The sequence below is a fragment of the Protopterus annectens genome, chromosome 13.part0, assembly GCF_019279795.1.
Source record: "Protopterus annectens isolate FY-2018-M chromosome 13.part0, PAN1.0, whole genome shotgun sequence".
NCBI classification, from domain to species: Eukaryota; Metazoa; Chordata; order Ceratodontiformes; family Protopteridae; genus Protopterus; species Protopterus annectens.
In genome coordinates, this window is record NC_056747.1 from 1,209,808,574 (window position 1) to 1,209,826,119 (window position 17,546).

At 40.8% G+C, this 17,546-nt stretch overlaps 1 protein-coding gene across 2 annotated transcripts in view; it reads left to right on the forward strand.

Annotated features, from left to right (window-relative positions):
- MARCHF10 (membrane associated ring-CH-type finger 10) overlaps nt 1–17,546 on the forward strand; it is a 564,123-nt gene that overhangs the window by 510,725 nt on the left and 35,852 nt on the right. For both annotated transcript variants that reach the window (XM_044055213.1, XM_044055214.1), the window contains exons 6-7: nt 10,359–11,892; nt 13,022–13,188. In XM_044055213.1, coding sequence (XP_043911148.1) covers nt 10,359–11,892; nt 13,022–13,188 — 1,701 coding nt within the window. The remainder of the gene's footprint in view (nt 1–10,358; nt 11,893–13,021; nt 13,189–17,546) is intronic.

Below are 17,546 nucleotides of genomic sequence, written 5' to 3' on the forward strand. Positions count from 1 at the left end.
TTTGCGCATGAACCCATCATTCCTCCCCAAGGTATGTTCTGTCCTAAATATCAACCAATCCATAGAGCTTCCCACGTTTTTCAAGAATCATACAAACAGACTGGAGTATATGCTGCACAAGTTGGATGTTCATAGGCAGCTAAGATTTTAACTGGACAGGACTAAAGATCACAGAAAGTCAGATCAGCTGTTTGTCTCGTTTGCAGACAACAAAAAGGGTATGGCAGTCATGAAACGTACCTTATCTAAATGGCTTTCCGATTGTATAGCATTTGTGTACTCTAGTAAGAATCAGTCATTACCTTTCAAGCCTAAGGCTCATTCTACCAGGTCCGTGTCCACTTCCTTGGCTCATGCAGCTCGCTTACCTTTGGACACTATTTGTGCAGCAGCTACCTGGGCTAAGCCTCATACATTTATCACTCATTATAAGGTTGACAGGACCTCCAAGACAGGACATCCTTTGGTTCCACTGTGCTCAGGAACGTTCTTCCATGAGTCACCCGGGGTGACAGAACTAGGGACGCTACCCGTGTGTAAGAACAAACGGCGAGATTGAACACTTTCACATAAAGAAGTTATGTACTTACCATAACGTTCCATGTGATGTGTTCATCTCGCCTTTGTTCTTACATCCCCCCCCCCTTTTCACATGTTATGGAAGAACAGGTAAGACTAGAGTCTGGTTGGAATTTTTCTTACTTCTTCTAGGGTTCATTGGCCTGTGTCCTCATTAGCATATGGTTCACTGCCCATAAGAATTACTTATTATAGTCAGTGGATATTCATGGATATCCGTGTGAATGTGTATGTCTTGCACCGAGGTGAGGGTTAGAGGTCTGGTTTCTCGCAAACTAGATCTGAGGAATAGCAGGGAGGATTGTGGGATATAGTCTGGTCTCGAGCTTCTCTAAGATGCAGAGCTTTGCAATGCGGCTGACCTCGGAGCTGATGATCGGCTCCAAACCCATGTATAAGAACAAAGGCGAGATGAACACATCACATGGAACGTTATGGTAAGTACATAACTTCTTTTTTTCTTCTTTTGTCCTCGATCCCCTGCTTACTTCTGGCTATTAGTAAGACATCGTGTGTGTAGGTCATTACTTCCCCCCCACTGACCTTGCTCTACATCCCATATCACTGCATGAAAGGGATGTTCACTTTCCAGAAGAAGGGAGAGTGACAGCAGTCAACAGCTGGGGCCATCTTACAGCAGGCAGTCTGGACTTTCTACATGTTGCTTCATCCTGGCCAGGATTATATAGCATGAAAGCAGAGATAGATGGGCATCCATTCTCAGTTTGTTGGGTGCACTCCTAGGCATAGCATTACCAATCATGTCCTCTACTAAAATGTAGCTTGCTGTCTCTGTTAAAGGACGCACCTTTGATAAACTGACTTACACCCATATCCTGAAGGAGAGCTGACCCTTGGTTACTGTGTCTCCCCCAACCGATATTTGATGACAGGATGCTTGTAGAACCCAGGTCACCAGGCAGAACAAGTTATAAACAAATTGTAATGCAACCCATAGTATCAAAACTCATTAGTTTTAGATGAAGGAGTCACAGTTCTTAAGTTTAAACAGATTCTTTTGTCTATGATTTAGGTTTATACATTCATAGATGTGCAATAGACTAACAAACACTAGGGCCTTTTTATTCCTTGCCTTGCATCCAAAAATATCTGGCAAGTTCTGGTACCCTTGGTAGGTGTAAGCAGGGCCTGAAAGAGGAACCATTTGCAGGCTGCTTGTGTCAGTTAGAGATGTAGGTGCCATACCAGGGCTGAATTTCCTTGGATTGAGTTAGGGAGGAATTCTGCTTTATGTGAATGGGGAGCCTGCTCTAAAGAAGGGGTAGTGTCTGGGATACATACTTAGTGTCTAGTCTGTTAGAAATTATCACATATTGATGATGTTTATTTTTACATTTATCCACTTTTGCTGTAGTTTTACCATATTTTAAATTTATGATAGAAAAATCATTATGGGAAAATCAACAACCAGGCATGGGACTGGTCTTGGTTTGCACATTGCAAAATTAACATAAAATGCTTTTTATCAGAAGAATATGTAGCATCAGATGGATACTGGTAAATCACTAGCCAATTAGCTTCTAACACAAGAGAGGCCCAGCAGATAAACCTAAAGAGTTGAAGTGCAGTGTGCATTTCGGAGGTTTATAGTTTCAGAAGACTACTCATGTACCAACTCCTTCGCTCAACGCTTTCTAGAATTCATAAACTCGAGTACCCTGGATCAACTTATCCACACCCCCACCAGGGGCAACAATATCCTAGATCTAGTCATTACCAACATGAGTGACCGGTGTTCCACACCTGAAGTCAATGCCTCATTGGTCCGATCTGACCATAAGCTAATTGCCCTAGATATCCACATCCTGCCCCCACCCCCACCCCCCCATTAAGGAAACCACGGTAAACAAATTCTCTAAAGCCAACTTCATGCTTCTTAAGACAGAAGTGTTGACCTTCATGACACCCATGCAGATGGACAATACAGTTACGACTACTGAATCCTACACAATTGCACTTTATAAGCACTTACACGAGTGCATGGATCGTGCTATCCCAAACAGAACCAAGATGCTATCCCCCCAAAAAAGGAAGCCAATGTGGTGGTCTCCTGCCATAAACAAACTGTACAACAGAAGGAAGAAACTGTTGCAAAAGAGAGTAAAATCCCATGAGTGGAGGAGCTTCCAGGTCATCCTCCGTAAGAAGCTGCGATCCCTGATAAAATCCTCCAAAGCTAGTTACGAAAACAAAATCACCACTGATCCTAAAGACAACCACAAAGCATTCTATAGCTATGTCAGGAATCTTAATGGCAATACTCAGATCTGCTCTGAGTTACAGCACAATGGCACTAAATATACAGACCCAACTGATATTGCCAACATCCTGGCAGATAGGTTCGGTGCTAAACTTACCCCCCTCTCACCCCCTTAAGAGCCCATCTCTATACCGGAAGAATGCAAAGTTCCTGTAATCACGGCTGCACAGGTAAAAAACACACTCTCCAAAGCCAAGAACACAGCATCCATGGGACCAGACAACATTCCAGGCTGCGTTCTACATGAACTATAGAATGAACTGGCACCCCACCTAAGTACCATGTTCAGTCATAGCCTCACCTCAGGCTTTGTGCCTGGTGTCAAAGCCATGGCCTCAAGCTCAATACCAAAAAGTGCATTGTCATCCCCTTTGGTAAAAATCCATGAGTTACAACATAGGTGGTAGTATACTTAAGACCGAAAGTGTGATAAGAAACCTTGGGACACGTGGACAGTAGTCTCTCCTTTGATAATCAAATCACCACAGTAGTCAGGAAATCCTTTTACGTGGCACACCTCATCACAAAAAGTTTCTCATCCAGAAAAAAAGAGGTCATTGTTCCCCTCTACTCATCACTCATTTGACCCATTATAGAGTACAATGCCCCTTTTGGTATGTACCTCACAAGGCATCTACAACAACTGGAAAGGCCAGAGAAATACCTCACAAAGAGGATTACCGGCCTCAAACAGATGCCCTACGCAGACCGTCTCAAAAAACTCCAGCTTTACTCCATCGCATATCTCCTACTCAGAGGTGATCTCTGCCTAACATACAAAGCTATGTCAAACCCAGAGCTGTTGGACGTGTTCCACTTAAAGAAATCCCAAGCCCACCGAGCTACACACTCTAGGGACCTAAACTTTGTCAACAAAATAAACAGAACATGCCGGTGGGATAGATTCCTGTCCCAGAGACTTCCCATACTCTGGAATAAACTACCTATCTATATCAAACAAAGCTCCTCATTAGCACTCCTCAAGAAAAATCTTGATGATTGGATGGGAAATAGGAAATTCACCCTGGGGATCACTTCTGTGGCTCTGCTCGACAGTGGTACAGGAAAATAATTTTCTTGGGTGGCAAAAGCCAGGGTACCTTTTTGGCTAGGCTTGTATAGGCTCTAGGGCTGATAGCCTACCTATGAGAGGCTAAATCAGATGTCTGTTAATCTATCTGCTTTCCTGAAGCCGCATAATATTTTGAATCTACATCTGTAATGTTTTGAATGTAGCCTGTCCCTTTGACAGTCTTGTGCCATCAGTTCTTTCTATGAACCATTTTATTCCATTTCTTAGAGCTATACAATCCTAGTCATTCCATACATCTGATCTGACTGATAGGGCTTCGGTATGCTTGTCGGATTTGAGCCAGCAAAGCTAGTGCTTCATCTTTGAGCTCTTCTGACTTACCCTCCCATAATGTGCCTGTATTGTCTAAGCTAGCTTCCCTCAGATCTAGTTTGCCACCATCTTGTTCAGACATGACCTTTAACTCTTACATCTTAGTTCTCAGGATAACTTTGTATTGTATTAGAGATACTGTTGCTGGCATTTTCTTAGTTAGAGTTTGGGTATTTTGGAATAGGTTGCAAAGTTTCATTGCCCCATTGACAACTTTGTCACTAGGCCTTTGGCTTGCATGTATTTGGAACTCCTCTTCTTGAGTGAATTTAACTTTTCATAGAAATTGTTTTCCTCTATGTATGTGCTTCATAGATATTATATTGTATGGTTGCATTTGCCTTATGAAAAATAAGAAGGGTGATAAATAAGAAAGAAAGAGTTTTAAGACGTGCCACAAATGTGGCCATAAAATACCTCCACAAGATGGTCACATGCTTTATGTTAATTGCCTAGAATAAGAGCACTTAAAATGTAGAGTTCTGCATTTGCAAAGCCTTTGGCCAAAGGCCTTTATCTGAAAAGAAGAACAAATTGGTAGTAAAGGGCCTTATTCCTCCAGATTCTGAGGGGAAAAAGGACAGGAAATCTATTGGCAAGCCTAAGTCCTGAGAAAAGTGGGAGAAAAACAGGAAAGGAAAGGATGAAGCTTCACTATCAGAATAAAAATTGCTGAGACAAGTTTCTACTACAGATCGGGGTTAGTGCATCCAACCATCGCTCCAAATTCCTTCAGATCCAATTTTGATTGAAGAGGCATCACCAAAGCAATGATGAAGTAGACCAACCTTGGAGCAGGACTAGTCCCACTTTCCATCAAGACCACTTTCAATTTCCTCATTTACATCCTTCAAGTCATTCCAAAATGCTTCAGGTTCATAGTTGGGTCCTGTGATGAGGGCATTCCTTAAAATGCAAATAGATATTTGTATCCTGCTTCCTCTATCTTTGTTCCTTCTCTGGCCCATATTTTGGAGCTGGTAGTCTTGGAGCTGATACTTTTCTCAGAGTCTATTCCTTCAGCATTGATTGGTGCTTCTACCTTGATGCTGGAGATTTTGGATCTGTCTCACTCCACTCTATGGATTTTGGACCCAAGTGAGACCCATTCTTATCAACTTGAAATTGAGTTCTTGTTGCCATCCTTGGAGCCGTCTAGTGGATGCGCCCCCCCCCCCGATATCAGAGACCACTGCCTATAAGGCATCATGGCCAATCCCTTCCTTGAGACATTCCACTCTATCAGGTTCAGGGCTCTTGCCTTCCACTCTGGCCATTCTGCCAAAGCAGGGATGGTATCCAGGCTGAACAGAATCTCTGAAAAGACACAATACACCAGATTCAAGGAAACCGCTGGAAGCCACCTTGAATACCATGCACAACATCACTACTCTTTTTGTGTGGCTCATGCAGCAAAGTGGCTGATGGAGCAGCATGGCCTGCAGGGTCAGGCATTTGTATGAGATGTCTTGCCTGCCTCTGCTTATGTAATTTTCTGGACAGTTTCAAGTTGTCCCTTACCAACACCCCATTTGACAGATCCTCCTTGATTAGTCAAGGAATGCATGCAGAAGTACAAACAGGATGGCAAGAAGATTTCTGACACTGGAATATGATTTGTGAACCCCCCCCCCAAAACCTTGCAACTGGAACCCAAATGGGCCCAATTCATTATACTTCTGAAAATCAGGGTGTTTGCCCTTCAATTTCACTTCTAACAGGGTTGGTCAGGGCAGAGGTAACCTCTTTAATGGATAAAGACCAAGAGGCCATGGAGGTCTGCTGAACCAGGGATATCATGGGATGTTTTCTTACTGGCAACAGACTCATCCCTGATAGTCTACCCAACTGCTCCCCTCTAAACACATTCAGGGTATGTCTATCTTCCTACTCCCTTGTAAGGGTGGCCATCACGTGAGACTCTTATGTACAAGGGATAATGTCCAGTGGCTATCACATACCCTTTTCCCAACATCTCCCGTAATACCCTTGACTACTTCCAGATATACCACCCTAACAGCTGAAATTAGCCAAAAAACTCTATCCTTGCTTCAAAAGAGAGCCTCCAGGAGGTCCTGCCTGACCAGACAGGGTTGGGGTACTATTTGAGATTTTTTTTGGTTACAAAAAAGAACAAGGACCACAGACAAATTTTAGACCTAAGTCACCTCAACAACTTCATAAAAAAAGATCCTGTTCAGAATAGTCACTGTGCAGTCAATTTTGCCATCTCTTTAGACAAATGACTGGATGTGGACCGAGGATCTGCTGGATGCTTACTTACAGATCAAGATTGCCAAAGAATCCAGGGGATTCCTTTGCTTCATAATAGGTGCCAATCATTATTAGTTCAAAGCCTTGCCCTTCGGTCTCACCACAGCCCCCTTGGTTATTTACCAAGTGTGAGACAGTAGTTGCAGCTCATCTGAGGCTGCACGGAAACAGAGTGCTTCCTTATTTGTCCTTGAGGATATCAATCAACATAGAAAAGTTAGTACTAAAGGGTACCCAAGCCATTCAGTTCATAGGCTGCCACCTGGATATAGTGCACTGCATAGTCTCTGTTCCACTGTACGGGGTCCAGACAGTACACAATTCAGTTCAGGATCTTCCTCAGTGCAACAGACTTCCTACCCATTTACTTATTTGGACTCAGGGCATCATGACAGCTTGCATTCTAATGGTTCAGTTTGACCGTATCACATGAGAGTGTAACAATAGTTGCTACAAGTTCAGTGGTCATCCTCTTTACTCCCCAGTCATTCTGACCAACATTTACAAAGATCATGTAGCATGGCGGATCTTGTCTTCTCTTGTCCACACAGGAAGATTCTTCATTCTCCTCCCCAGTGGGGGTAGTTAACACAGACACTTCATCTTTGGGGAGGGGGAGGGGGGGCATTTTCAAGGGAGGATGTTCCAAGGTGTATGGAATGTCCATGAGGCAAGCCTTCACATCAACATCTAAGAGATGAGGCAGTCCTCCTAGCATTGCAGAAGCTTCAGAAGTATCTGCCTTTAGATGCTATTTCCATTCATACCAACAACATTGCAGTGGCATGACACATCAACAAGCAAGGTAGCTCCAAATCATACCCTTTATGTCTGGAAGCAGAGTGTGGCAATTGGAGATGATCTCACACAGCAATGCACATTCCCAGGAAATCCAGTTGCCTTGCAAACTGGCTCGGCAGGACTATTCTGATGGTTCACAAGTACTCTGTGAATACAGTGGTGTCTCAGACCAGTTTCATCCACCTGGGCCATCCATACTGTGATCTTTTTTGCATTCCAATACAATGCTGAATGCAGAACCTACTTCCCCTTGATCCCCCAAGAGGGGCTGGTTGAACACTGGCCTTCCGGGATCCTGTATGCTTACTTTACATGTGGCTTGATATCTAAATTCTTACAAAAAATATTTGGTGCAGAGCAACAGTGATCCTCATTGCTCCATTCTGACCTAGACATTTTTGGTTTCCCCTGTTGATCCCTCAACTTAAGAAGCCTCCCTGACTTCTGGATCTAGGATGGAGTTTGCTGTCTCACCTATTGGAAAATTCTCACCTGGACCTCTACAACCTGAAGTTAACCACTTGGTTTCTCCAATTCTAGTAATGGCCATAGACCCTGCCTTATCCCAGGATGTTATCTGGATTCTATCAGCATCTCAGAGATTCTATTCAGAAGGTTTATATTAGCAAATGGAAGAATGTTATGCTCTGGGCTGTTTCCGAAAGGATAAATCCTTTCAAGGCTTCTGTTCCAGAGGTTTTACAATTCCTACTACTACTCTTATTTGATTCAGGTGCCAGTTTTTCAACAATTGAGGTACAATTGGCTGCAATTTCAAACTTTCGTCTGCAGGTCGGCTCCCATTCTCTAGTATCCCATAGACCTTGTAAAGCTTTCTTGACAGGGGACATTTCTTCTTAAACCCCTTGTGAGACAGCCCATCCCTCCATGTGATTTAAATTTTGTACTGAAAGCTTTAACAAAACCACCCTTCAAACCAGTTTCCTCTGTTGAACTACAGTTCATTTCTTGGAAAACTCCTCCTAGTCTCCATCACTTTTGAGCTACATGCCCTTTCTGCAATCTGACCATTTCAGGTTTTTCCTCAGAACTAATCCATCCTTTATTCCCAAGGTGACCTCTGAAAATAATCTAAATCAAGCCATCAGTGTGGTAGTATTTTATCCTAAATATACCAACAAGGGAGAAAATACTCTACATGCCATTGATGTTCACAGACAGCTGAGGATTTATTTGCATTGCACAAAATCCTTCGAAAGGATCTAGGATAGCATTGTCCAGGTGACTGTCTGACTGTATTTCCTTTGTTTATACCAGCCACTCTAAACCATTATCTTACAAACTAAAGGTTCATTCACTACATTTTCTGCCTAAGTCTATAGCGTTCTTCAAGAATTCTTCACTTGATGATATTTGTGCTGCAACAACTTCATCCAAAATGCATACACTTTTTAAGTATTATAGAATGGATTTGATACCAAGCCCTAGGGATTCCTTTGGAGCCTCTTCCTCAAGGGTCTGTTGTCATGATGCCGCCAGAATTTCCATAGCTGGAGATTAACCCATCAGTCATATTGGACTGTTGGAATGAATAGGATATGGTAGTTATGTACTTGACATAAAAATAAATCATTTTATTCTTGTCCATCCAATATGACATTCCTCCCACCATCCCTCTTTTATGGATCTGGATGAGGATTCTGAAGGTGTTTTACCTTATAAATATTTCTGGGTAGTAACCTCAATCAGTGGGAAGTTACCTTAGGCAAGACATTGTGGGAGGGAAAGGTTAGAGGTGCTTGAGAATGGCACACTAGCTTTGCTGACTCGGATCTGACAAGCGGCCTGAATACCCATCCATCATATCCGATGGACTGGAATGAAGGGATTCAGCATTATGGTAAGTACATAACTACCATTTATAGTGGCAAACAATCACCTCAGTAGAAATTATCTTGCATCTCCCCAAACAGATGACACCCCAAGTAAGATCTGAACCAGAACCCAACCTGTGAGGCAGCTGTGTTTACTGTACCAGAGTACTGCCCTTCAAAATGTTTTCCCATAGTAATATGCACAACTTAAGCTAATATTTGTATCTCATCAACACAGTAACACACGCACAAGCACAGGGAATAGTTCAATAATCGGTCAAGCAGCAGTGTTCCTGACCATATTTCAACCCTGATACATACTTTAATCAAGAATATAACTTCATGAAGTGTAATACTGATTACTACACCTATGCCTATTGCTGTCTCTGTCTTGTCGGAAACCTTACCTGCCACTAGTATTGCTGTTCTGTGGATATCCATTGGAATGACCTCCTGTACTCATGAAGAAGCCGGGTGTGAAATTGGTTGGTCCTTCACTAGTGCAGGAAGTTGGCTACTTGTTAAGATAGAAGCTGTTAAAGTGTGCTTGTCTTTCTGCCCTACTTTTCAGTTGAAAATGTGGTGAGGCACGAAAATATGAATATCATCACAGTACATTTGTGAGGCATGCAAGAAACTAACAGAATAAATGAGATACATTAAAGGACTTCAGTTTGTATCTTAGGGAGCAGTTTGAAAAATTAGACACAGGGGTAAGTCAGCAGTTAAAGTACTAATAGGAAGTTTATTTTTCTGAATATGTGAGTATAAATGCAGCTGTACTTGGGTAGAAGATTTGTCGAGTGTCGCTTCCACTCTTAGGCAGAAGATGCATGGCATGAAGTATTTGTTCCCTTATGAAGCATGAGTTTCATTTTTGATATTTCATTTGTTTATTTTTTCCCTGGGGTGTTAACCTTCTTTAGACTATCCTTCTAAAAGCAGCTCTTGGGAAAATGTGTTGGGAGATTTTACTTAATTCCAAAGTAAATCTTTACTAGCCCATTGGAGTTTCCTGCTGGAGAATACATTTGTAGGGTAATTACAGTTATAAAAGTTCAGTCTGATGACTTATAACATTTTTAACCTTGTAAGACTGTTCCAGAAATGTAGAAAGTTTTGTGGAACAAATATAAATAGTATAATGCTTTACGTTTTTTCATCATTATTTTGTCTATTGCAGATGTTCCACAACAAAAAGGGAAACAACCTTTGAAACAAAAAAGAAACCCATCTACCCAGCCATCAAAATATCCATCTCTTTCTTGTCAGATGTCTCCAGAAAAGCTACATATGGGGTGTTCAGAAGGAGCTGGTCATGGGGAATCTGAAGGCTGTGTGCAGCAAAATATTTTAAAAAAGAGCTCGAGTGACCAAAGAAGCTCATCTCATTCCCCCAAGCTGGATCTTGGTCACAAAGAGTCAGTACAAGGAGAAACAAACAGAAACAGCCATGTGCAGACAAATCTATATTCGCCAGCATTGGCTTCCTCTTCTTCTTCCTTTCCTTCTACATTTCAGGGAGCTGTAGGCCCTGTTTCACCTGCTGGCCTGACGAGTTCCTATCTTTCTCCTCACCATATTCAGCTCTCAACAGCTGCTTCCTTTCGATATAGGGATGAGGATTTTTACAGCAGCTTGGACAGTGACTTTTCTGAAGCACTTGACACCGATGAAGGTGTTGCAGATAACTATGACACTTCAGAGGATGATCAATTGTATTGCAGTAGACAACTGTCTCCTGCCTCCTTAAGCCAAGGTAGCACACAAAGCAGTCCATCGTTCTCATCCATGAGCTGCAGCCCTGACGAAATTAGTTGGCATGCATTGCCTAGATCAGTAGAAGAAGAAACTTCTACCCTTGGTGCTTCCAGAACTCTAAGTATGCTTAGCTCACCTTTAGGACACTCTCTTTTAGAACGACGAAGAAACATATCTAGTTTCCCCAGAAACCAAAGAAGAAATTGTGATTTTCTGAGAAATCCTGCAACTGACATGGAAAATAATGAATACATCGAATACAGAAACCTATTACTTAGTCCAAGAAGACTCACAGTCCCAAACAGTGAAGACGGTGACTTTATTGTTGATAACCTAAATAATAATCAAACTAATGAGAGTGAAGTGAGAAGCACTGTCAGCCATGAAAGAGATTCTCATCATGGCTATTTTGATTACACGGCTGTTAGACTTACAGGCCTGAGAGCTGAACATATGAGTCCACGACCATTCTCAGAAACTGTTGGTAATACTCCAAGAAATAGCGGTCCATTATCTAGTCCCCTCCAGTCTTCCTATTTACCCTTAGACATAAATAGAATCTCAAGATTTGGCCTGCCACTTAGGCCTCTCTCACCAATAGGAAACCGGAATGTGTGCAGCATCTCTGAAGATCAGGAGCCTTCGTTAGGTGAGGACACTGTACCTGAGTGCAGCATTGCCCCATCAGGAAGTAGTGGAAGTGATCCTTCCAGAACCTTCCCAGTAGATAATTTTGAAGTGGATAATGACTTGGCAACTTTGCAGCCAAATTCCATTGCCCACCTTGAAATGCCTGGTACCTTGAGAGATCGTTTGCCTCTTGCTTTGCTTGCCATGTCTGAGTTAAGAAGCCAGGCCAGCATTTTGGAGGGACTTGCTTCACTTAGCAGAGAACCCATAAGGGAGGAAAACAGACCAGCAGCAGACCCTGAGAAACTGAAGAGGATACAGGAGAGGTAAGGAAAAATACTTTTTTTGTCACCATGCTTGCAGTCACTAGTCTGTCTGATTAAGACAGCTATATTATTACATACTGTTTTGTAGACATTTGGCAAGACGTTTAAACTATGAATTGTTTAAATTTGTATGCCGACATTCTGATCTGCAGCACTTTTGAATAGCTAGAACTGTGGGTTATTGGAGATAAGTGTTTAGTATATGAAATCTAGTTAATTTAGTAGGTTATAAGACACAAGAGGGCATGTATTACATTAAAATTGTGCTTTGTTAAAGCATGAACTATGCAATAGCAGACAAGTGGGCCACCTCCTAGACAGAGAGGCATAAAAGTAACTATATATGATACATGGTCCTCTTCCTACAGGTGTCCTGAGGAAACAGTAGTTTGCAGTGGAAACGTGCCAGTGAATGTGGCACTCTATAGGTGTATCATTCCCCCACAAAGTAGCTTGTAGTTTATAATATGTATAATATAATGTAGTTAATATTCCTACTTTCATTTTCTGTGTTTACTCGCTTTATCCATTTTATGGTCACAGGGACCCTGAGCCTATCCTGGTGCTCAGTGGGTACGGGAAAGTAAACTAATTGCTGTTAGAGCATTAGTCTGTTGCAGGATGCACATAGAGTGCATACATATGTACATGTTCACTCACAGCAAAGGCATCCCTACAGGTGATATGGAAGATTGCCATTTCACCTACTGCATGTCTTTGGGATGTAGACGGAAACCAAAGCACTTGGCAAAAACCCATGTGTACACAGGGAGAACAGGTAGACACCACATTGAAGTCACCCAACCAAAAACCAAATCAAAGAACCAAGCACATTGAGGAAGCAATGCAAGCATCTGTGCCACTTTGCCCCCAACTTCAATATGCTTCCCTTAATTTTCTTATTTTGCTGCACCTTAAAAAAACATATTTAGTTTTGGGAGCAAGCTATTGCCTTTATAGGTTTAAATTTGTTTTACAGACAATTTATCTTGCTTTCTCAAGAATACCACTGTTCTAGGCCAGCAACAGCCTTCACTGTTGTGGCAGGCTATGAAACTTTGAGTCTCATACTATTTCAAAGGGGAAGCCTAGCAGGTATCTTATAAGTTTCTCTTTGTTTTACACTTAGCCTTCTGCAGGAAGACTCAGAAGAAGAAGGTGACCTGTGTCGCATTTGTCACACAGCTGGGGGTACTGTGACCAATCCATTACTAGAACCATGCAAGTGTGTTGGCAGTCTGCAGTTTGTCCACCAGGAGTGTCTCAAACGATGGCTACAAGCCAAAATAACATCAGGTAGGGGAACAACACCTTTATCGTCTAAGTGAGATATCTTTGATTCTAATAGTTGGTGCATTTTTGGTCTAGTTGGCATCACTAATATTGTATTACTGTAATAAATATTCATATCATCTTACCTGTTTATACCACTGATTAAATCACTATACCACTTGTTCATTGCCCTCACATGAATTTACAAGTACCAAGAACCAAAGCCAGACATTACTGCTAGCTTTAGACTGTAAGATTTCTTAAGTGTAGATATTTTTTAGTTTTTATGTTTTATTTTTCCTCTGTTAGTCTGTTGACCCTTTCCAGACACAGCCTAGGTGCAATTGCACAGTTTGTTACAGAGATAACAATTAAATGACTATTAGTTAATTTTGAAATGACTGTAGCAAAGTTAGTTTACATTCTATAAATTATTATACAGATAATTCTGAAATGATTGTGACAGTTTACATCTCATAGTAATAAAGGTTATACACAGTAAAAAACTGCATGATAAAAACATTGTTTAATAGAGTCTGCAGAAATTGTGAAACAAGGGATTGTGTCTAGATCTAGGGATGCCATTGTCCCCCATTACTCAGCCTTCGTTAGGCCAGTCATTGAGTGTAATGCCCCCTTTGGCACGTATCTGTCCAGACACATGCAACAACTGGAATGCCCACAGAGATACCTTATTAAAAGGATACAAGGTCTAAATAACATGTTCTACATGGACTGACCCAAAGCCCTGTCACTATATTTGGTATCCTACAGACTGCTAAGAGTTGACCTGTGTCTGGCCTACAAGGCATCCTCTGACCCAATACGAATGGATTTACTGCACAACAGTTAGTCAAATGACATCAGAAATGTGCAGTATAGGGATCTAAACCTCTTCTGCACCATCAACAGAATGGTTTGGAGGGACAGGTATATCTCGCAGAAGACACTGCTGCTTTGGAAGAGACTCCCCATCCAGGTAAAATAAAGCTCATCCCTGTCCACATTAAAGCACAACTTGGCTCTAAGGATGGGAAACAGAAAATTTACCTAGGACTGCCCCTTGTACTACTAATGGACAGAGGCAGCTCCTAAATGTGTTATTCCATGCATGGGTCCCTTCACATTATCTATGATATAATCCCAAACATTCTCACTAGGGGTAGTATATAATTATTAATCATGGGATTGGGTAAGGCCAATCTAACAATAAATGGGATGGGTTAATTCAAGTACCAATATGGAAACTGGCTAAGCTTAAAGTGGCCTGCAAGGGTGGCTAGCCTAGTACTTTCCTGTGAACATATATTTCTTGTAACGAACATTGTTAATTCATAGGAGTAATTGTTTTTCTTACTTATTCATGACATGTTTCCATGTACACAGTTATTAGTAGTTTAATTGTAATCCACACAGTAGGGTTGTAGAGTTACAGTAGAGGGCCATCTTGATATTCCAATAGAGACTGGATACTGTTTGTGGGGTATACTGGATATCCTCAGCTGTAGAAGTAAACATTATAAATAGAAATTGATTAGCTATACATATAACATGACTTAGAGGCATCCTTAACAATATTTACGTTGTGTACATAAGAAAGGAATGTTGTGAATAGTTGATAACTCTCTTCCTTTATTTCAGTTGCATTTTATAGAAATTATGTGCATGAGCTTTGCAACTACAATAGCTTATGAAAAAGGGGAAAACTGCTCAGCAAGCAAGAGGGGAAAACTGTTCAGCAATCAAGAAACACCACTGGCTAACTTGATAAGGCTGAAAAAAAACCCGGCAAAGCACTAGTATGAGTAGTAAACACTGGGCAGTTTTATTCTGGAATTTTAAGCACACTGTGATGAGTTTAGGACAGCAAGATCATTTTGGTGAAAAAAAAAACAAAAAAGACTATTCATTTAATTAGTTCCTCTGAACTCTGTTAATCAAAAATTGACAGTAACATAGTTCATCATACCTGAAACAATATTGTTAGTAAGTCTATGTGTGTTTCTGTCCCTGTAATTTGCTGATCTTGAAGTTAATTTAAGAATGTGGTGGGTACACCCTAGTACAAAAATATTATTAGGGGTGGTTTTTCAGGAAATATATTACTGGTTGGGTTCCTGTGAGTTGTAGCTGATGAATCTTTCTTTTTTTTTATTTACCAAATGACCCATAGTACCATTGTGAAAATGAATAAGATTACATGGCTTACTTAACCAGGGGCAGATTTACAGCATTATTTTTCATAAACAAATACACCACAGGTACAGGAGTTTTTAGGCCAGTGTTTTAAATTGTTCTCTTTCTAATACTCCAATCAAATTTTTTTTCAGATGTTTATAAATGCAGTTCTGTCTCCACACAGTGAAATATATAACAAATCTTATATAGGAAGTGTTTCAGCAGTTATTAAAATGTAGGCATTTACTTTCCTGATTTCTCTACATTGGTGCAGATGTTTCCAACAGTACCATGATTTAGTTCTTTAGGAATGTATCAGGTGTGCTCCCTTCTGATAGAATGTTAATGTCAGAAGAACAAAGCATCATGCACATGCACGCATGCACTCAACACAAGCTCATGCACATAAAGCTCAACAGAGGAATTCTCCCCTTCCCAATATGTAAGCAGCATCCAGAGTCTGGACTATGCTTGGCCAAGGACAAGCATGGTAAGGAAGAGCAGCAAGTAGAGTCGATTCCCTTTAAAGGAGAGCAGAAGGTAGGAATTATGACCTGAGTGAACATGAGAAAGGAGTCTGAGATGCATCACTGGATGTTTGTGTAACTGCCCATTATGCACAACTGGGCTTCTGTTAATCAACATTTCTAATTTTCTTTTAGGAGTCAGTAAAGTTATTTAGTGGACAGGTTTATAAATTCAGTGCAGTAAGCACATTTGAGTGTGGAAATTTATCTTCAGATGTTAGAAGACAAAACTGTTCATACAGCAGTAACCACATTTGATTGTAGGAATTCATTTTAGGATGTTAAAAGACAGATGACAACTTATGTGGCATTAAACACATTTGCATGCAGAAATTTATCCTCAGATGGTAAATGGCTGATGATAACTCATATGACAGAGCTTTGAGTGCCGTCAGGTAGTTCTGTCATCCTTAAGTGGCAATGAAGTATGCATTATTAGTCATGCCATTGTGTTATCAGCTGAGTCACTTCAGGTGTACTTGTTTGCATGTGTAATGAATACAGTGTCTCATTTTCTTGAATGCACAGAAAGATAGTTTCTGAACAGAAAATGAGTGTTCAGTACACCCAGATGTACTGTACTTAATCTGCCACCACTGATCTGTTCTTTTCTCTGTCCTGCACCAATAGTCTTTTGGTGATTTTTATACACATTTTATTTTGCACAGTAAAAGGATTACTTATTTTCAGTTTTATTCCTCATGCCATCTCTTCTTCCTCTTTTTATGCTTCCCTAAATATGCCCCTTGGGTAAATAACAAAAGAAGGCCATTTTCACCACTTCTCCATTAGAAAAAGTATTTAGATATAGCCAGTAGGGGTCCTATGCCTGGCTGGACACCATAGTGTAGTGCCTTATACTTGCTAGCCTTACAACATATTCTTTGTTTTTTTTATTTTTTTCTACAAATGTTTAGGGTTTTTAGTGCCATGATAGGAATGAATCCCATTCCTAAATCAGGGTTTGATTAAAGATTATGAAATTAGTAGTACTTCAGTCTTTGATGCTTGCCAAAGGGAATACATGTGCACACAGAAGCCATATGGACTGTCACACACATGCAGAACCCTACATCCTTTTCATTAAAATGTTAATCTTGTTTTTCACTACCAAGAAATCTTCCTGTTGTGGTAGCCTTACAACAGTGTATTTTCTCTTCCCATCTCAGAAAGGGTGAGATACTTGTTGAACACATGATCTGGGTCTTCTTGAATTTTTTACCCCCACTATCTCCAAGGACACAAACTTGCAGTTATTAAAAAATATTGTTTTAATTTTTATAAGAAGGTCAGACATATTCCTCAGATTATTAAGTACAATTTCTGGTAATTGTCTTGACGGGTTAATGTTTAGGTGCTTCTGTGTGCAGTCCAGATGCTGAATAATGCAAACTGACAGCTTTACAAGTAGTGACTATATGAAAAATACATGTTATGGAGAATTCATGCTCTACTCTGAAATATCAAATTCCGTTAAGTCTCCATTTTTTAAGTACTCTGGCATTTTTTTTTTATTTCCCTGCAAAAAATGAAAAATCAGTGTCTCTAATTATCTTGAATCGTATCTTGCTCCCCTGTTAAGAATACTGCAGTCAGTAAAGACTGCAGGACCCAAAATGAACTGCAACTTAGCCATTCAAAACTATTTGCATCCTCCACACCCTATAACAGTTCTGA